The sequence below is a fragment of the Drosophila eugracilis genome, unplaced genomic scaffold (assembly GCF_018153835.1).
Source record: "Drosophila eugracilis isolate 14026-0451.02 unplaced genomic scaffold, ASM1815383v1 contig_353, whole genome shotgun sequence".
In the NCBI taxonomy this organism is placed as follows: Eukaryota; Metazoa; Arthropoda; class Insecta; order Diptera; family Drosophilidae; genus Drosophila; species Drosophila eugracilis.
Window position 1 is genome coordinate 1,394,593 of NW_024573209.1, and position 18,717 is coordinate 1,413,309.

At 40.1% G+C, this 18,717-nt stretch overlaps 9 protein-coding genes across 9 annotated transcripts in view; 5 read left to right on the forward strand and 4 right to left on the reverse strand.

Moving 5' to 3' along the window:
• Window positions 1-53: 53 nt before the first annotated feature.
• LOC108105888 (DNA-directed RNA polymerase II subunit RPB3) lies at window positions 54-1,011 on the forward strand. The gene has a single exon (XM_017212671.2). It carries the CDS (start codon window positions 139-141, stop codon window positions 964-966), a length of 828 nt encoding a protein of 275 aa, XP_017068160.1. The 5' UTR covers window positions 54-138; the 3' UTR covers window positions 967-1,011.
• Window positions 962-1,785, reverse strand: LOC108105891 (probable 28S ribosomal protein S23, mitochondrial). The gene is made up of 3 exons (XM_017212672.2): window positions 1,649-1,785; window positions 1,431-1,592; window positions 962-1,371 (listed from the first exon to the last, which is right to left on the reverse strand). Exons 1-3 carry the CDS (start codon window positions 1,690-1,692, stop codon window positions 1,008-1,010), a joined length of 570 nt encoding a protein of 189 aa, XP_017068161.2. The 5' UTR covers window positions 1,693-1,785; the 3' UTR covers window positions 962-1,007.
• Window positions 1,786-2,059: 274 nt separating this feature from the next.
• The window catches only part of LOC108105782 (centaurin-gamma-1A), a 54,101-nt gene continuing 37,443 nt past the window's right edge, over window positions 2,060-18,717 (forward strand). The window contains exon 1 of the mRNA XM_017212507.2: window positions 2,060-2,871. Coding sequence (XP_017067996.2) covers window positions 2,529-2,871 — 343 coding nt within the window. The 5' untranslated portion in view covers window positions 2,060-2,528. The remainder of the gene's footprint in view (window positions 2,872-18,717) is intronic.
• On the reverse strand, window positions 7,628-8,355 carry LOC108105789. Its single transcript, XM_017212516.2, has 3 exons — window positions 8,258-8,355; window positions 7,920-8,198; window positions 7,628-7,854 (listed from the first exon to the last, which is right to left on the reverse strand). The coding sequence occupies exons 1-3, from the start codon at window positions 8,294-8,296 to the stop codon at window positions 7,654-7,656; spliced, it is 519 nt and encodes a 172-aa protein (XP_017068005.2). The 5' UTR covers window positions 8,297-8,355; the 3' UTR covers window positions 7,628-7,653.
• On the reverse strand, window positions 9,429-10,285 carry LOC108105788. The gene is made up of 2 exons (XM_017212515.2): window positions 10,166-10,285; window positions 9,429-10,106 (listed from the first exon to the last, which is right to left on the reverse strand). Exons 1-2 carry the CDS (start codon window positions 10,242-10,244, stop codon window positions 9,451-9,453), a joined length of 735 nt encoding a protein of 244 aa, XP_017068004.1. The 5' UTR covers window positions 10,245-10,285; the 3' UTR covers window positions 9,429-9,450.
• LOC108105786 lies at window positions 10,967-11,891 on the reverse strand. The gene is made up of 2 exons (XM_017212512.2): window positions 11,777-11,891; window positions 10,967-11,713 (listed from the first exon to the last, which is right to left on the reverse strand). The coding sequence occupies exons 1-2, from the start codon at window positions 11,844-11,846 to the stop codon at window positions 11,007-11,009; spliced, it is 777 nt and encodes a 258-aa protein (XP_017068001.1). The 5' UTR covers window positions 11,847-11,891; the 3' UTR covers window positions 10,967-11,006.
• Window positions 13,412-14,429, forward strand: LOC108105785. Its single transcript, XM_017212511.2, has 3 exons — window positions 13,412-13,517; window positions 13,584-13,749; window positions 13,805-14,429. Exons 1-3 carry the CDS (start codon window positions 13,412-13,414, stop codon window positions 14,394-14,396), a joined length of 864 nt encoding a protein of 287 aa, XP_017068000.2. The 3' UTR covers window positions 14,397-14,429.
• LOC108105784 lies at window positions 14,570-15,785 on the forward strand. Its single transcript, XM_017212510.2, has 2 exons — window positions 14,570-14,731; window positions 14,995-15,785. The coding sequence occupies exons 1-2, from the start codon at window positions 14,587-14,589 to the stop codon at window positions 15,741-15,743; spliced, it is 894 nt and encodes a 297-aa protein (XP_017067999.1). The 5' UTR covers window positions 14,570-14,586; the 3' UTR covers window positions 15,744-15,785.
• LOC108105787 lies at window positions 16,112-17,045 on the forward strand. Its single transcript, XM_017212514.2, has 2 exons — window positions 16,112-16,349; window positions 16,408-17,045. The coding sequence occupies exons 1-2, from the start codon at window positions 16,150-16,152 to the stop codon at window positions 16,958-16,960; spliced, it is 753 nt and encodes a 250-aa protein (XP_017068003.2). The 5' UTR covers window positions 16,112-16,149; the 3' UTR covers window positions 16,961-17,045.

Here is an 18,717-nt window from a genome sequence, read left to right on the forward strand (position 1 = left end):
AGCTAGAAAATCAACTTTTTATTAATTTCAATAACATCGACAGACTTATCGCCGGCTGTTATCGCTACGATTCCATCACAGATTTGCGTTTTCCGCTTTTTCTGTAGTTTATTTTATTTCTACCAAAACAAATTCGCAATGCCGTACGCCAACCAGCCGTCGGTGCAAATTACCGAGCTCACCGACGACAACGTCAAATTTGTCCTGGAGGACACCGAATTGAGCGTAGCTAACAGCTTGAGGCGCGTGTTCATCGCGGAGACGCCAACTCTGGCCATCGACTGGGTGCAACTGGAAGCCAACTCCACGGTGCTTTCGGACGAGTTCCTGGCTCACCGTATCGGCCTAATCCCACTGATCTCCGACGACGTGGTCGAGCGGTTGCAGTACACCCGTGATTGTATCTGCCTGGACTTTTGTCCCGAGTGCAGCGTGGAGTTTACCCTGGACGTAAAGTGCAGCGAGGAGCAGACACGCCACGTGACAACCGCTGATCTTAAGTCGAGTAATGCTAAGGTGCTGCCGGTGACTTCACGCAATCAGGGCGAGGAAGACAATGAGTACGGCGAGAGCAATGACGAGATCCTAATCATAAAGCTGCGAAAGGGACAGGAATTGAAATTGCGCGCTTACGCCAAAAAGGGATTCGGCAAGGAGCATGCCAAGTGGAATCCTACAGCCGGCGTGTGCTTCGAGTACGACCCGGACAACTCCATGCGACACACTTTGTATCCCAAGCCAGACGAGTGGCCAAAGAGCGAGCATACCGAATTGGAAGACGACCAGTATGAGGCGCCCTACAACTGGGAAGCCAAGCCAAACAAGTTCTTCTTTAACGTGGAGTCATCCGGTGCGCTTAAGCCCGAGAATATTGTGGTCATGGGCGTGCAGGTGCTAAAGAATAAGTTGTCTAACCTCCAAACGCAGCTTAGCCACGAATCGCAGAACGATGCCCTGGCCGTTTGATATATAACAAGTTTATTTTTAGTATATAAAAGATTTTCCGCCTAATCCTTGAACAAACTGTCTATGTTTATACCCACGCCATCGTCTTTTTTCGCCTTGGAAGGAGCTGGAGAAGATGACGACTTGGATTGCTTGGATTCAACCGCTTCCTTGAAGTCGCTTAACAATTGCGACTTTGTTTCTGTTTCTAGTTCTGGCATGACCTCCTCCGTTGTTGCCTCCAAGCGCGATTGTTGTCGTTGCTCGGCGAGAAGGTCCAAAGCGGTTTCGTAGATCTTCTGCTCATCTAAGGCTCCCTGCGCTTTCAAGTCCTGGTAGATCTGGACGAACTGTTGCGACTGCGTGCTTCGCTTGTGGTCAAAAAGGGATATTGTTTCCTGAGGCTTATTCTGCTTATGGAGTTTCCTGGACGGATACAAATTTAAGTATTGTTGGATACTTTCTGAGAATAATCATTAACATACGCTCGCACTACATCCTCGGCATAGAATATGTTGCGTATTGGGATATCCGGAGCTGGTCTGTCGAATCGGGGCTCCAGTTTCGGCGGAAAGGCGGCGTAAATATCGTACCAAATAGGTTTATCCTCTGTTTTCATGGCCCCACCACGGAGCAGGCCCTGAACTCTGAAAGAAATCATGTATTAAGGGGTAGTCTATATGATTTATGGACGGGCAGATACCTGGTGAAGATGGTGCCGATCTTTTCCAGCCTACTTTGAGCCATTTTAATTGATTTAATGGAAACTTTAACCGAACTTTAACAAAAAGAGATTACGACATGCGTTGCACAAAATTATCGACAGCCGGTGAGGAATCGATAAGTTTAGAGTTGCCGTTGGACTAACGGTTGGGAAATTAAAAAAAAATGGTATAAGAAAGTTGTTGCATGTTTCGGTTTACAAGTATCTAATAGGGTCACTTTGGTTAATATAGTGTTAAATTGATATAATACATATTTAGGATACTTTAAAAAATCACAGAGCTGCCACACTGAAGGAAAAGGTTTATTGTTTACTTCTTACAGGTCTTTTGTTGTTCACTGAATTCGAATTGGAAACGAGTGGCAGCCTGCTGTGCGTAGACTTTTTTCCGTTAGTCTAGTAAGGTCATACTAGACGCAGATTCCAGCAGAGGAGAAAAAAAAGTGCCCGACTTAAATTCTTCTGTTGGTTTCGTAGTAAATTTTCGCTTTTCGGTGTCAAATCAAAGCGCTTAAATCGGAAAAAGTCAAGAAAAAACGAAACAATTAAATTAAAAATCAAATTGGTTCTAATAGATGAAAAACGCTTTTTACTAGTGGACTATAATATAATAAACATAAGTGTTTTGATTGTTTGTGCAGGTGCAAAATCGATCTAGTGAACTGAAAACTGCGACTCTGAAATCGGCCGAGTTAGCGCATTATTGCCCCGATTGTTGTTATTGGAAAATGTTGTTCGTTTGGGAAAATTGTGCCATCGCTTTTTCGTAGTTTGCGTACGTGTGTGTGCGTGTCGAGTGTGTGCCAGTAAATTAAGTTAATTAAAAACTTAGCTAACTCTCATTTTTACCGCCCCCGCCATGAGTAACTATCATCCGCACGCGCTATCACATCCGCATCCGCAGCAGGTCCAGAATCAGCTGCAGAATCCCCTACACAACCAGTTGCCGCCCCCGCAGCGCCATAACCATGCCACGCCCACAGCTGTTTCATCCGCCTCCGGAGGAGCATCATCATCATCCATTTTGGTGGCCCATCCTCCCCAGCCGCTCATCAGCAATTCACTGGCCATTCGCCAGGAGATCCAGCGTTTCGAAAGCGTCCACCCATCCATCTATGCCATATACGAGCTGATCGATCTTCTGCCGCTGGCCGATGCTCAGATAGCCCAGTCTATCCGCGACCATGTGGTCTGCATTGAAGGTGAGTCCCTCTATAAGTCGAACTAGTTTAATGGGTTGTACCGATTTTGTGTAACTTTTGGGCAACATTTTTCCTCATGCTTACTGAAATAAAGTTATATGCAATTAGAAAATCAATTTGTTTACCGATTTAGATAACCCGGTTTTATTTTCTATTAAGCATTTCAGTAATGACAAGTTTGTGGGGATTTAGATTCGTTAAAGCAATGGTGGAGATTATTTTTATAAATTTAATTTAAAGTGCACCTGCTAGTATACGAGTATACTATGTTTAGTAATCAAACTTTGGTCCCTCAAACTATTATTTGGTTAAACGTAAAGCTGTTTCCAAATGATTTACATTTTTAAAGGTTTCTAACAAAGGTACGCATTTTTGACATTTTTGGTATTATTATTTCTGCCTCGTAGCACACTCATGCTATGAATAGGTAATTTAAATACCACTAAATTAAAAAATAATAATAATTATTATATATTTTAATTTCCTCTTTATGAGCATGCTAGTTTATTTGCAATAACAAACAAAAGCTTGTCTAGTGAGTTACTTACATTTCTGATAGGGTCATTGGGCTTAATGGAGTTTTAAAGGTGTGCCCCAGAAATCATTACTGACTAAAATTTGCTATAAATTATGCATACACACAGAGAAATTGGGTTTTAAGTCAGGGAATCAACGTATCTATCATAACTTTGGGTAGACTGACTTGACTGAACTCTTTGAATGTCATGTCGGCGAGAACGGAGGGAAATCCTTTGATTAAACATGTTTATCGCTGCAATTGTATCCACACCTTCATTGTTGTTTGTTATCGCGTCCGTCTGGACTTGTGGTTGCCATTGTTTGGAGTGTTTTATGCTAATCTCTGACCGAAAATCTATGAGGCAACATCATATCAACCCCCGTGCAGGGATTATTGTTGCCAAAATGCCCATTCAAGCGGACCGGGGCCATTGAAAGTGTTGTCGTTCGACCCGTTGTTGGTCGTTGTGTTCCTCAAAAGAAAGAGCTTCGCTTTTTGTTTAAAACAAGCTTTTCTGCCCAATTTTCAGCATTTCGGAGTGTGTGTGTGTATGCGAGGCCTGAAATTTGATGCCCTCTTCCTCTTTTGTGGCAGCCACCAAAACTAAAAACTGAAAACCGTTCACGAAATCAAACCGAAAACCGGTTCTGAAATGGTTTATTAGAAAATCTCTTGTCGAGCAGAAGAAGAAGCATAAGAAGAAGAGGCAAAGAGGCAGCAACAACAAAAGGCTCACCAAAAAATGTAAACAAAATTGTCAGAGGCAGAGGCAGAGACAGAGGCAGAGGCCTTCTGCCTCATGAATACACTCCACACTTCGTATCGTGCAAACCAGATATGAAACCGGAGAATACGATCTCGTAAACCGTTTTGCACGCGACTTTCTTATTGGCATTGACCCGCAACACGGGCACGATTGGTCCAATATATCTGTGTTTAATGTAGCTAACTATACCGAATACCGATTCTAATTTGCTGTCAGCGTGATGAATGATGTTTTCGTTGGACTCCAATTGCCGTTTTCCCGTTCTAGGTGCTTATTTATAGGTTTCGGTAACGGTGTCCATTAGATCGAGAAGGTCAAAAGTATCTAACTTGGCGATAAACAAAAATAAATAAAAGAAATTTGGGCCTTCTGCTCTTTTTGATGTCGCTTATGGTATAAATACAAGGATTTTTAGAAAATTGGGTCTAAAAGAATCGAAATAAGCCCGAAACTGGTTATCGTTTTTGTCCAAGAACTTGAACTAAAGGTTCGGATAAAAATTTTTTGTGACTCATTTTTATCACATTCGAGTTTAAAGAACATTTAAATGCTGTTTATGTTAACGACTTTTTGCAAATTCAAGTATACATATAAATGAATTACAGCTTTTAGTGTCTTATTTTATAAGAATTTCGGAGAATGATTCAGTTCTTGATTATTATATGGATAACAGGCTATAATAATAAGATATAAATATGCATTTCGCAGAATCTATGTTGTTTGTAAATAAGAGGGTTAAGGTCTTGGTATTTTTAGACAAATTTCAGCAACAATAGCTGCTTAAATATTTGTGTAAGTCTATTGGCTATTGTGTACGGCTACATGTGCCATCTAAAATTAGCATATGAAGCTATAAATTGGGAACTATAAACAATAGACAGACGGTGCATTAAGATTCTTCCACACCATTCATTCGTCTTCGGCAGAACGTAAATAGTAAATCGATTACACGATATCAGCATATCAATGGCAATATAACTACAAATTGATAATTGTATTTGGGGAGGCGGGTGTTCAATAACCGATGAACATAAATAACCTACCTGGAATGCTCGGTTCGTTTGTCCGCGGTGTTTATACAAACACAAAGGCGTTGTCTGTTTGTTTGTTTGTTTGTTTGTAAATAGCCAAGTAATAGTCGGCCCTACATACAAAATGAACAACAACAACTATAACAGCAGTTAAAGTCAACTGAAATGCCGCTGGCAGCAGTGAAAAGCAAATTTCCTCTCTTATCTCAAATGGCTTGCGACTTCCCATTAAAACGATTGCAATTAGCCACAAACGAATTTGTTGGTCTACCCTTTCGGAAAGTGGGTCCATTAATTCGTTCCCAAGATGACTCATCTAAAAATTAATTAGTTATATACAAATAAGTTTGTTAATACATAAATATTTTGCAAAAGGCTATGGCTGACAGCATTTATGTACCGTTTACGACCTAGTTTTCATTGGCTTATATTGTTTTCTCTCTGATTCTTATCTATTTTTATCTAATTGCTGTTTAATTACTTTGTAAATTATAGTACCTTTTGCTGTAGAGTATTGTTTGATTTGATTTTATATGCCATTTGTTATCTTTGAAAAGCAAGTAATTGGGTTGCCTTTGTCAGTAAACTAATTCATTCATATTCGTAAAGGTATTACGATTGTTTGCTTTAACTGTAATATCTTTTTTTTTTTTTAATAATTACCATCGAAACAGGTTTTTTGAAACTTTGGTACCTGCCCTCTCAATTCAAATTGAACAATCTCATCTCAACTCGTGACCTCTTATCTGTCGGCGGCTTAGGATGCTGTCTTTATTGCCGTTTCGCTTTGGGGCAACTTTTGTTTATTTTCTTTTAATTGTAAAATAATATTGACAGGCTGACTTTTAAGAGAATTGTTTGCCACTGTCATTGGCATATCATTTTTTTTGTTTTTCCCGAACTGCTGTTTGATATGGCTTTTTGTCTGTGTCATTCGGAAGTGGAAATTGTTTGCGTCGATACGCTCGAAAGCGTGACATGGAGATGCCATTGGGGGCACAAATACATGTATTAACCCACACAAATATGCTGTCCATACACAAGAAGAATATATAAGTTATAAGCTGATAATCCTTAATAAGTTGATAATGATTTAAAAACTAATTAAAATGCATTATCATTATATTTAATTGAGATACTAGACATAATAATGACTAATGATAACATCAATATCAATCTTGATTTATATATATTTTATTTTCAGTGCATAAAAAAGCGAATTTTCAAATATCAACGACACATGTGCAACCGGCAGAGAGGAAGGCATGCGTGTCCGTCGTCTGCCCCCTGCACATTGTCACCCCTGCTCACTCCCCTTTGCCCATCAAGTACCCGTTTATTTTTAAAGCAAATTGCATTAAAAATATCTTGCACTTTGCTTGCATTTGCTATTTCAATTGCAATTGCACAACACCTTGTTGTTGCTGTTATTTCGCTAAATTATTTTCGTTCTCAATTGACAGCGAAAAAAAAGCAATAAATAAATTTAACAAAAGAAATGCCAAATCGGAAGAGTTTTTGCGTTTTTGCAATTAAGTCATAATATCTCCCAATTTGGTTGTCGCTTCGAATGATTCACGAATTCGTGATGGGTGTATAGGAATTTATCATTTCACTTGATGGCAGGCGTCTCCTCTGTAATACGAGGTGTGTTCAAAAAGTAAGGTGACTCTTCAAATTTCGCGAATTTCAAATTTTTCGATTATCGAAACCTTTTAGAAGTTATACGAGGTGTGTTCAAAAAGTAAGGTGACTTTTCAAATTTCAAATTTTCAAATTTTCGATTATCTTCAGTTTTGGGAACAAGAAAAAGTCACATGGGGCCAAATCCGGTGAATATGGTGGCTGAGGCATTATTGTGGTGTTGTTTTTGGCCAAAAATCCAAATCCTTTGATCCATATTTTTCGATAGCAAAAATCGCCGAGCTCGCAAAACAACTTGTAACTTTACGCCTCTCACAACCAAACAAAAGAGGATGTTCCATTGAAACTTGGTACAGATGTTAGGGAAGAGTGTACCAATATAACAAAACAAAAAAATCGATAATCGAAAAATTTGAAATTCGCGAAATTTGAAGAGTCACCTTACTTTTTGAACACACCTCGTACAGTGGGCTCTAAAAGCAATGCAATTTAACTTTAAATATTTTAATTTAACTATGATTAAAAAGCATGAAAAATAAAAGGGGCCTACAGTTTTGATTGACAATCTAAATTTACCCATAATAATTATGATAATTGTCTTTGAAAAGCCGTTAATATTTCCGCTATTTCCAGCACAATCTTATTCTTTTTCAAAAGATGTCAAAAATGTATGTCAGCAGAGTATTTAAATTTTACAATTTTAGTATGTCGATTCACTATGGTTGTGGGTTTGTCAATAAATTGTTGACTACGTTGCTGGCATAATCATTATGCGAAATAAGATATACCGTTTGATTAATTTATTGATAGTTTATTGAGATTTATGATTGGTTGACTATCGATATGCCATTATCAATGACTTTGCCACTGATTTTGGCGATTTTCCAAAAATAATCAGCCACATTCGTTATGAACCTAGTAGATATGTCATTCAGTTTTTGTCCAGTAAGGATGCGTTTATACTCCCCGTCGCTGAGTCCTGTCTCAGCTTCGCGGTTCAATAGTAATGGAGACTCCTTGAACTGTAAAGGAATTTGTAGGAAATATTTTTCTTTTTTATTAACATAAAATGAGGGGCACACTTTACCTCTTCAAAAATGTTAAACCACAATTGATCCTTTTTTGCCATCTCCTTTTCTGCAATGGCTTGGTTCAGACGTGTAATATATATATTAATGTCCTGGAAGCGCTTCGTTTGCGGATTGAGGTGGGTCTTGACTTCGGTGAAATAATCGATTTGAGATCGGAACAGGGCATTAAGAAGATTGGCTGTCTCCTCCTTGGCCTGTCTCACCAACTCCTGTTGCACAGGATCATCAGATTTCAACAGTTCTGGATCCAGAGGTTTGGCAGCTGCTATTGAAAGCTATAAAATACAAAATATTCAATTAAAATGAATTGATAAAACGAGAAGGCTTTTCTTACCTGTACCAACAAAAACAAGGGAATATATTTTAGCAGCATTTTTTTAGAAGTACGTCTTTTAAGCCTCCGTTCTGAATGAATGGTATTTTTAAACTGATTGATGGAAATAAGAGGCATGCCTTTGATTAGCAGTGGGATGTGTTTGAGAATCTCTCGGGAAGCTGATAAGCTTCCGATGGTTTCTCTTTTGTCTAGGAATTTCGTAGAGCTCTATGATTGCGGGGATGATAATATTTTTTTCCCAAGCAAATTTGAAAATTGTTTATATTAATTGCGTTTTAGCTAATATGAAGGCGCGTTTTCGGAAACAGGGAGAGCATAATTCCAATTGATCTATCTTATTTTTGTCTAGGTCTGTCTAGCTGCCTGGGTGGTAAGGCACTCGCATGATCATGATTCCTGTTATCAGTAGTCTAGCAAACATTGCTATAATAACCTTCCCAAGGGTATGGTTATAAATAAGTTGGCTGAAAATTAATAAAATCTTGATATTTAAGTAGAACTATTAGGTTACGAACTATTTGACTTGCTGGTGTTCATTTTTATAGTAAAGCAAAATTCAACAAGAACCAAAAATATCGATTTTAAGAGCGTTTTGAATATTTATCTGTTTTTAAAAGTCTACATATTATTTTACATTCAAAAGCATTTTTTTCATAATTTAATTGAAGCACCAGAAAGTATGCAGTATAACTGAAGAGTTACATCGCATGAAAACTTAATCTTTAAATTAGGCAAGGCAATTTTTGGACTGCCGAAAAGTATACATCACTAAGCAGAAAAATGTAGAAGGAGAATTGAAAAAATGAAAAAAACTTTACTCAACTATTACTACACTTAAGAGATGAAAAAAACAATAGAAAAATGTTTTGAATTTCTCCAAAAGTGAAGCTATTAGCGTTATTATGAAATCTATTGCGAAAAACACCTCTTAGCTAAAACCGGCAGAGGTATATAATTGAAAGTTCATAAAACTTGAACAACGAGTTGTGCTAATCAATTTGGCCAAAGGAAATGCTATTATAAGCTTAATCTGTGTGATTAGATTAACCAAATTGCTATGTTATTTTTGCGTGTTTTATAACAGCTGATGGTTAAAAAAATAATTCGATCGCACATGGTTTATGGCTCGCACGTTTTCAACCACCCGAAAATGAATGCAGAATTCGAGTTGGAAAATACGGTAGATTTTATTAGTTTCCTCCCGTGATAATGGCAATGATGTCACTCAGAGTACGATCTCCGATCAGATCGTTGCAAATGGGAGTTGCCTGTTCACTGACCCAGGAGGCAACAAAGTCGGTGTTGTCGTTGATCGTGAGAGTGACAAATTCCTCAATGACCTCGTTCAGTTTGCGGTTGAAAATGCGGTACTTGGACAGGTTCTCGATCTGTGAGTTGACATTGCCAACCGAGGGGTAAATCAGGATATCCTTTACACGCAGTTGGGAAGTGAACACGCCCAGTGAGTAGCTGATCCTGCCTTGGATGTTGAGATCCTCCAAAGCAAAGAAGGCGCCACCGTCGCGCTTAATGCGATAGCCACTGCCCATATCCACCTCGTAGTTGGTGGTGAAGTTGACGCTTTTAAAGTTAATCTCGAACGTAACGCGACTTCTGATCAAATCCATTTTCATCGCAACAACTTCGTATTGATCGAGACCCTCTAGCGTAAAGTCCTCCACTCCGATAGATCCACTGAACTCTCCCGAGCTAAAATCGAACGACCTTTGGGAAACCGTCATTGGTGCCATTACGGGAATTCCATGATTCGGGCTTCCATTTTGTAGGACTACTCTAAAGGCCTCCAAGCCATCAACAATTACGCTGGAAAATGAGCGGTCCTGAGCTAAATACAAAGTAGAGGATTATTATATTTTCAAAGTTTTCATTTGGGACAAAGCTCACCTGACAAAGGTTCCGCAATTTCTGCACCTTGGCAGCTGCCCAGGGCCAAGATAAGTCCAATCAGGAGTATAGATTTCATTTTTATTTTAGCACAACACTCTAGTTAACTCTTTCAGCAAACAAAATCCACTAGTCGAAGGCTTAGAAAGTTACTGCTCTTATATAGGAACACGTCCGTTGAGATAAACTATCTGCTATCTACACGTAGAAACATTTTTTGTGGTTTTGTTTAACTGTTTTAAATAAGGGTGCTTATGTCAAGTAATTAACAAAAAATACAACCTTTGTTATATTTATTAAATAAATATTTGTATCATGGATATGAAATATAACTAGATTTACAAATAATCCAAAAGAATTAGAAAAAATAACACAAAATAATAGCTTCAGAGATATACCTGAAATATTTAAAATATTACCAACTTCTTCTGTTTAAAATAAATTAAACCATTTCTTTAAACACATAAAGAAATTTTTTTAAGAAGTTAAGATTTTTTTGAAATTTTTTGCTACATTTTTTAAAATATTTTTAAAAATGTACTAAGCTTGGTCCCACATTTCCTTTCTGTGTTTAGTACTGAAGTAGCTTTATTAATCGGCAAATAATTTGGCAAAGTGTTTTATGACAGATAAGACACTACTTGAGATTAGGCCGCCTTTGAAAAACGACGATAATTGATAGGTGTTGTAAATGTTTTACCTTTTTAAAGCTTCACCTAATTATGCAGTTAGATGAACTATTGTTGAGGAAGCAGATATCCCACTGGAAAACCCCCGCAAACAAAAGAGCCAGATGACGAATACTGATTCAAAACGGTTGTTTTAATGACCGATGATTTGTTTACCACTCGAACTCTGGAGGAATGCAGACCTCCTTCTCACCGCCCTCACCACCGGAACCGGAGATGACATCGGCAAGGGTGATATCGTCCAGAACGCTGTTAACAGCGGGCAGAGCAATAGACTCGATGGTATCGGCAATCAGATCTTCGTTCTCATTGATAGCCAGCTCCACAGCCTCGGCCAGGTATTCGTTCATCTTCTCGTTAATGGTGCCATCACCCAGGATTCCCTCAATCTCGGAGTCTACCTCACCCAAGTGAGTGCGCACCTCCAGGGACTTCAGCTTCAGCTTGCCGCTGAGCACACCCAGGGAGTACTTCAGAGTGCCCCAGATAACCATATCCTTGATGGAGAATTTGGCATGACCGGCACCGATCAAGTTGATGGTGAAACCGTACTTCTTCAGCAGCACACTCAAGTCGTACTGAGTGTCAACGTTCACATCGCGGAAGGAGAACTTGTAGGTGACCTTGCTGGTGACGGCGTTGACCTTCATTTCATCGATATCGAAGTCATTCAGACCATTAAGACTGAAATGGTCAATGGTACCCTGAGCCTTCAGCACGCTGGTATCAATGTCGATATTCTGGTGGTCAATTCGAAGGGGAGCCAATGGCGGAATACCAAGTCCGGCAAAGCCACAGGGCATCTGCTCCTTTACTCCCTCGATCACGTCTACAATCGTGCTTGAGATAGATTGAGTTTCTAGTTGTGGAGGTAGATTGTTAAGGGAAACCTATTGTTGGGGGTTTATCTAAGAATACTCACGAATGGGCTCGCCCACGGAAGCCGCACTGGCGACGGCCACAAAGGCCAAAATAGCCACGAAGATTTTCATTATTGCTTTGACTGAGAGTCCTACCAACTGTTCGTAGTACGTACGGTATTTATACTACTCAATCGTCCGGTCGCACGAGCTGCTTTTTATAGACGATCTAACTTTCAGGTGTGGTGGTGATAAGGGGGCTTCGTACCTGAGAACGATTTGATTAGCCACCGGGCTTTCGATCGATGCCTTATTGCTGTCTTATCTTGGCCACCGGTTCCCCGGTTGGCAAATTTTTTTAATTTTAATGATTAGTTATATTATATACATCGGGGTACTTATCCCGTAGCATGATCAGATCTGCCAAGCGGATAAAAAGTTAGATAGTTTTCACTCAAACAAAAACATTCCCATCCTGTTAGGGAAAGTGTGTTCAAAGTCTAATTGGGGTGAGTGTCTTGCCATCATTATGGTTCATGGCTTAGTTTAAAAGTTGTTTTGGCTATAAGCCCTCTTGAAATATAGGGTTCTCTGAGATTAGTTGACTTGGAAACAAATAGTAGGTCTGTTCCAAAGCATTATCAGTGATCTGAAACACACTTTTTGGCTTTTTAATGTGTTTTTTCAAACATTATATATTAGCTATCTTAAAATCGAAAGAATTGTTTTGTAAAACTTTTCCATTCACATTTATTATTAAAAGTAAACAAAACCTTTTAAAGTATCTACTTGTTTAAGAAATGCGCTAAAACCCAAGAAAACCCCACGATGATAATCTTCTCCAGAACTTTGTTTCGGATTAAAATAATCCATGCACTTCTGTGAATCTAAAGTCTGCAAAAAGTTTGTTTTTTGATTTATAATCAAAGCACTTTGAAGTGCATTGAGTGATTTATGGCCGATAACTTGAATGGCGTATTTAAAGGACCTGCAAATGGAACTATTTATAAACAAAAGCATACGGTCAACACCAGATGGCTAGCCAAATACTGACTAAATGATATATGACCAGCAAAGTATCCGTCAGTCCTAGCCCAACACAGCCATCAAAAAATAGTTTCACACATTTAGTAGTTCCCATTATAAAATCTTAATCAAAAATCAATAAATCACTTAATAGGAAACCTAAAAGGCCTTCAAGAGTGCCAAAGAAGTCGATGAAGCTTTGAAGACAATAGAGTTTACCCCCAAATGAGTGATACGAATCAGTCAACACCGGTAATCCGTGGACACCTGCAACAAGTCCGACGCGGTACCTTCTTTATTTGCCAATAATCCTGGTGTATTTCTTTCGCAATGATAGGCAATATATATTGTTTTAATGATTTGACGTTCAATTGGCCAATCGGACGTCGAGATTAGGCTAAAACAAGCCACTTAAGCGATACAAGTGTTATTTTTGCTTTGTGGTCTTACAAACCACTTGCCGAGTGATTGGATTCCTTAGCATTAAATCGGGAGCCTATCGAGAATCGTGCGTTACGTTCATCGGAGTTTAGCTAATCAGTAGAAATGATTAACATGTGTATGTCAACCTGGTTAAGTGAGACTGCCTCCCCTTCACCCTACCCTTCAAATCCCCAAGCTTTGCTATAAAAGCCTCTGACCAACTGGAACAATTAACAAGTGGCTATACAATGAAAGCTATCGTTTGTGTTTTTGTGGCCCTTTTGGCCTGCGTAGCAGCCTACGATGTGCAGCTGCTCACCGAGGAGCAGTGGAATCAGCTGGTGGAGCGTAATCGTAAGTGTCCCAACCCAAATCTTAACAAGATAGAGAGCTAATTATGCTGTAATCCCCCGCAAATAGCCGCCAAGCCTGATACTCAGGGTCTGATCTTGAATGGATCGGCCAAGAAGGCCATTAATGGCTTGCTTAAGCAATTGCCTTGCGGATGGCCCGAATATGGAATCCCTCCTCTGGCTCCCTACACCAATGCTGATCTGCGCATCCACTTGGCTGAGTCTGTTGTCGAGTGAGTAACTATTAATTGAGAAAGTACCATCGCAGCCTCTAACTTCCTGCTTTAGTACCCTGCTTCAGTTCTTGCGCTTCCGTTTCGATGGCCTGGAAGAAATGGAGATTAAGCAGCTGAAGGTCAGCTACACCTTCAGCAAGAAGGTCAAGTTCCATTTCAAATTCAAGGAGCTTAAGGCCAGCGCTCACTATTTAGACACCAACACCTTTATGGATCTCCTGAAGCAACTTGGATTGTCAGTCCGTTACGAGAGCTCGGGTCCTTTGTCCTTTAGCCTGGAGAATCTGTCGATTCAGGGCGAGTTCAAGTACAAGATGCCCTTCATCTTCGGTTCCATCAAGATCTATAAGTTCAGCTGTGTCGTTGGCCTGGGCGGTGTGTCCTCCAACATTGGCGGTATTATGGGAAACGGAAGGATCAATGAGTTTATCAACGACATGGTTGACAAGGAGGTGCCGGCCTTTATCAATGGCAACCAGAAGGCGATTAGCGCCAAGATCGAGGAGATCTTCGTGCCTTTGGTCAATTCTCATCTCACGGGTCACAAGATCTGGTATCTGTTTACTCTGCTGTCCGCCAGCTCTGGCACCTGCAACCCCACTCCTGCTCCCTGGTTGGCAGTGGAGTCCAGGAAGGTAGAATAAGGTAGCACCATCAATAAAAAGCAATTCAAGCGAGCCGATCTACGTTTTAATTAGTCCCAATTCCGCCTGCTATCTCCGTCCAGTATCACCTTTTTGCGTTATCGCCTATAACGGATTTTGGTATATAAGACTCTGGCTGGGGGTTAGCCAATTCAGTAGCAAATTTAGTTGCTAAAAGCCACAATCAACCATGCGTTTCCTGGTAGTCTTGGCCTGCCTAGTGGCCGTTTGTGCTGCCGGCACTCTGCCCAACAAGGTGGAACAGCGTCTTTTGGAGTTGGCGGATCAGAATGGTGACATCGATCTGTTTGTGGAGCCTCAAGAGGGAGTTGAAGGTGAGACTAGGTCGAACATTTTGAGATAGTAAATCAGCAGCAGCAGTTATTAGATTAAATTATAAAATATCTGCAGTTAAACTACGTTTATTCCGAAATTATAAATTATAATTGCTCCCAAATTTTGTAATAATACTGCAAGATTTATGTTTTTGTTTAGTTAAAGAGAAATTTAACTTGTATCTTAAAGATAAAACTAGAAGGTTGTTGAGCATTACCAGTGTTGTGGGCTCCTAACTAAAAATTAAAAAACAATTCCTTAGTTGCCCCCCAGTTCATCGTGTCCTGGCAGGCCCGTCGCTTCATCCGCAAGCTCCAGAAGCAGATGGAGTGCGGATGGCCCCAGTATGGTATCCCCGTCCTGGCCCCTCTTCGCATCAACGAATTCGATCTGGACTTCAAGAAGGGCATCTTCGAGACCCTTAACCATGTCTTCCACCTCAAGATCGCCGGTCTGGATGACTTCAAAATCCAGAAGTTCAAGCTGAACGTGATTACCAGCAAGGTGACCTTCGATTTCCTGTTCCAGAACATTGATACCACCGCCCAGAAGTACAGCACTGATACTCTGATCGATGCCCTGCGTCAGTTGGGTCTGTCCGTGGAGTACGAGGGATCCGGAGAGCTGTTGTTCGATCTGATTAACCTGCGCATTGCCGGCACCCTGAAGTACAAACTCCCCATGCTGTGGGGCTCTGCCAAGATCACCTCCCTGAAGACCACCATCTCTCTAGAGTCCGTGACCTCGGACATTAGTGGATTCATGGGCAACGGCCAGATTAACCGTGCCATCAACAGCCAACTGGAGAACATCGTGGTGAAGGCTATTAATGACAACCAGGATTCCATTTCTGAGACCATTGAGAGCACCATCGTGCCAAAAGTGAACAAAATGTTGAAGGGTAAGGACTTCTGGACCATTGTGGACTTGATCCTGTCAAGCAGCGATGGTGAGAGCGAGGACGATCCGATCGTCGTCGACTGCGATCCCTCCGCCGATCCCTGGGCTTAAGTTCAGAGTGGGACGTGAATAAATACTTGTCGATATTTTCAATCATTAGTCTACTTTTGGGGGTTTTCATAATCTGTGTCTATCTTTGGTTTCCTGTTATCAATCAATAAGTGGAGGATTAAATTTAAAAAATCTAGTTATATAATTCCTTTTAATAAGAACGAACTTAAATCATAGTTTTAAAGGCTAAGTTTAAGACTTGCATCCTCAGCATTCGGTTTTCTTTCTTATTACATTTCAAATTCCGAATGAATATGGGAACACAAACGTTTATCTCCTTTGCACCTGCCTAATCCAATCTTATCGTTTTTCGCTACTTAAGTGGCTAATCGTTATTGCTGATTGGGAAAGGGAAAAAACTACATGTTTGTCTTGAATCATTAGCAGTTCCTATTTGGCATTCGCGATGAGAACTTCTTGTGTAATTTTTGTGGCCCTTCTTTGCTGCTCCCTGGGCTCTGGCAAGCTCTTCGATGATGAGCTGCGCGAACTCACGGAGTTTGTGCGTTTGCAGATGCGATGTGGTTATCCAGACAGAGGGGTTCCAATTTTGGCCCCAGCACAGATAGCCTACAAGGAAATCGGCATCAGATCAGCAAGCTTTGGGTAAATAAATCATTTCGTTTTAGAAATTATTTTCTACATTAACAATATTAAACCTCAGATGCAATGGAAACTTCACTGAACTTATTATCGAGGGCCTGGATAGCTATGAGTTCTCCAAATTGGAGTGGAACAATATTCTGCACACCATTAAGTTTGACATGAACTTCCCCAAGATATCCCTGAAGAGCTCAAACTATAAACTAAACATCTTGGCTAGTCTTTTTGGTGGAGATTTCTCTCTGTGGGGTGATGGTGTCTTTAACCTGGAGTTGATCAACTTCCGAGCTAATGGCAGCTTCATCATTCGCCCGAAGTCGGCCACCAGTGGGGTGTACGTTAAAAGCTGGAAAGTAAACTGGGAATTGGAGGAGGCTAAATCCCAGACCACGGGGATTATGAACAGTCGATTGTATTCGAAATTCATAAATGATCTGATCAAGGAGTATCTTGATATTTTGATCAATGATAATCCCACGGAAGTCTCTCAATTCATGGAGGAGCTAATTGTTCCGCCAATGAATGTGGTTTTGGACAATATTGCCTGGTATGAGATTACCGCTATCATTTTGGGCCTGGTCGAAGGCATTCTGCCGGTGGAGCCAATTTGCTGAAGTGCTGCCGTCGAGGAAGTCGACTGCCAGGTGTTTCGAGTGCTAAAATGTGAATAAATGTCTTAGGAAACGATTGATAACAAAATTAATGGGAATTACGTGTACTTTATTTGGTTTGATTTCGAGGTGTACTTGACAATGTTCTACATAGATTTAAGGAATTAAAGTCTTGTCATTATTATTCTTGTTTTTGTTTAAATATTTACTATATACGAATGATTCTTAAGCTGTGTTTATTTACATTATTTGAAGCAAGATACACTTTTTAGAAACCCACTTTCTAATTATAATTGAAGTACTAATAAATCATTATTTCTTTAACTCTCTTTACAGGTAAGCCAGATTAGATTTCCCGTTTATTGGCAGTGAGTAAATATTCTCGGAGTTCATCATCAATTTCTATTTTTGGGGACCTCCATTTAGTGTTCTAATCGTTTCTACCATAAATTATTGTTGATCTTTGTGCGTTGAGGGGAGGCGAAAGCAAAGTCCATAATCGGATTGGGAAATGAGAAAAAACACTGCCGAGCAGCGCCAGCAGGACATCTCAATCGCCGGGTTCAAACCGAAGCACGAGTCCTGTCACAGCAGGACTTCGACGGGTGGTCCTCCGAGTTTCGGTCCAACACTTTCTAGCCTCAGATTTGCCAGTGGCTTTGCCAGCAGCTGGTTATTTTTTTGCCATTGTATTAATGTCTCTTTTTATATGCTTTGCCAGATTTCGTTGAGGTTTTTTTTTTTTTATATTGCGGTCTAATGTCATCATTTGTTGTTAATTAGTTCAGAGGATTGTAGAGCATCTCCTTGATCTTTGGTATCTCTTCAAAACTCTGTCTTTAAAAACTCTCCCGCTTTCTTTCACCGCAATGAAATTCGTTTTGGCTCATTTCATTTGCAATTTACGAGCCATCTTTCTCTTTTCTTTACGTATTCCAGGGCACACCTTGCGTCTCCTCAAGAGATTGTCATAATGCAAAAAATAAACAAAAAGCCGTTTTGGGTCTTCTCATGAGTACGTGCTCAGTGCCCATCTGTGAGATGTCCTGCTGGTTGTGGCATTGTCTCGTAGGAAGTTTTACGACCTACCGGACAGTCTGTTGCATTGTGCATTGTCCTTGCCGACTAACAGACTTTTTGGCCACAATCCCAGCCTGCGGAAGCCAAGAAGCCTGCCATTCGAAATCGAAAACTACGAGTATACGGCAATGGTAACCCAACCCCATCCATTTGTTGACATTTACGAGGCAATTTTCCAAAAGCCATTAAATTCCTTTAGCTGCATCTACCGCCAACCCACTGCTCTAAGCCATTGCTTTGGCCTAGTTTGATTAACCTCGATTTGTGTAAGACCACAAGAAAAAAAAATCTACTGAACTCATCTCATTTTCAATGGGAGACACTTAAGTGTTGGTTTTTGCATATGCCTCAGGCTCCCTGGGTGGCTGCTCGAGGGCCTCAGCTGGAGGTAGTTACGTTTTCCAAAGGGATCTTAAGTATCCTTTATGGGTATCCCACGATGGAAAGATTTTATGAGTTACTTTGGTATAGGGGAGGTCGTAGGCTTTGTTTTGAGTTCTTAAAGTTTTCTCTTTAGGAGTTTTAGGTAAATAAAATATTAACTATTTAAAATATCACTCACACTATAACATAAAAACATATTTCTTCATAAACAACTTGTCATTTGAAGTTCTTAATTAGTTTATTCTTCTTTACCTAATTAGTTAACATCCCTTTCATAACTTCATCTTACCTCTTAA

Excerpts from the sequence above, each read along its gene's own strand:
- LOC108105785 (XM_017212511.2), top strand. The coding sequence starts at position 13,412 with ATGAAAGCTATCGTTTGTGTTTTTGTGGCCCTTTTGGCCTGCGTAGCA. Across the intron at positions 13,518-13,583 it reads TCAGCTGGTGGAGCGTAATC|CCGCCAAGCCTGATACTCAG; the intron begins GTAAGTGTCCCA and ends CCCCGCAAATAG. Across the intron at positions 13,750-13,804 it reads TTGGCTGAGTCTGTTGTCGA|TACCCTGCTTCAGTTCTTGC; the intron begins GTGAGTAACTAT and ends TTCCTGCTTTAG.
- LOC108105786 (XM_017212512.2), bottom strand. The coding sequence starts at position 11,846 with ATGAAAATCTTCGTGGCTATTTTGGCCTTTGTGGCCGTCGCCAGTGCG. Across the intron at positions 11,714-11,776 it reads TTCCGTGGGCGAGCCCATTC|AAACTCAATCTATCTCAAGC; the intron begins GTGAGTATTCTT and ends CTCCACAACTAG.
- LOC108105788 (XM_017212515.2), bottom strand. The coding sequence starts at position 10,244 with ATGAAATCTATACTCCTGATTGGACTTATCTTGGCCCTGGGCAGCTGC. Across the intron at positions 10,107-10,165 it reads AATTGCGGAACCTTTGTCAG|CTCAGGACCGCTCATTTTCC; the intron begins GTGAGCTTTGTC and ends CTTTGTATTTAG.
- LOC108105789 (XM_017212516.2), bottom strand. The coding sequence starts at position 8,296 with ATGCTGCTAAAATATATTCCCTTGTTTTTGTTGGTACAG. Across the intron at positions 8,199-8,257 it reads CCTTGTTTTTGTTGGTACAG|CTTTCAATAGCAGCTGCCAA; the intron begins GTAAGAAAAGCC and ends TGTATTTTATAG. Across the intron at positions 7,855-7,919 it reads GGTTTAACATTTTTGAAGAG|TTCAAGGAGTCTCCATTACT; the intron begins GTAAAGTGTGCC and ends ATTCCTTTACAG.
- LOC108105888 (XM_017212671.2), top strand. The coding sequence starts at position 139 with ATGCCGTACGCCAACCAGCCGTCGGTGCAAATTACCGAGCTCACCGAC.
- LOC108105787 (XM_017212514.2), top strand. The coding sequence starts at position 16,150 with ATGAGAACTTCTTGTGTAATTTTTGTGGCCCTTCTTTGCTGCTCCCTG. Across the intron at positions 16,350-16,407 it reads ATCAGATCAGCAAGCTTTGG|ATGCAATGGAAACTTCACTG; the intron begins GTAAATAAATCA and ends ATTAAACCTCAG.
- LOC108105784 (XM_017212510.2), top strand. The coding sequence starts at position 14,587 with ATGCGTTTCCTGGTAGTCTTGGCCTGCCTAGTGGCCGTTTGTGCTGCC. Across the intron at positions 14,732-14,994 it reads GCCTCAAGAGGGAGTTGAAG|TTGCCCCCCAGTTCATCGTG; the intron begins GTGAGACTAGGT and ends ACAATTCCTTAG.
- LOC108105891 (XM_017212672.2), bottom strand. The coding sequence starts at position 1,692 with ATGGCTCAAAGTAGGCTGGAAAAGATCGGCACCATCTTCACCAG. Across the intron at positions 1,593-1,648 it reads ATCGGCACCATCTTCACCAG|AGTTCAGGGCCTGCTCCGTG; the intron begins GTATCTGCCCGT and ends GATTTCTTTCAG. Across the intron at positions 1,372-1,430 it reads GCCGAGGATGTAGTGCGAGC|GAAACTCCATAAGCAGAATA; the intron begins GTATGTTAATGA and ends GTATCCGTCCAG.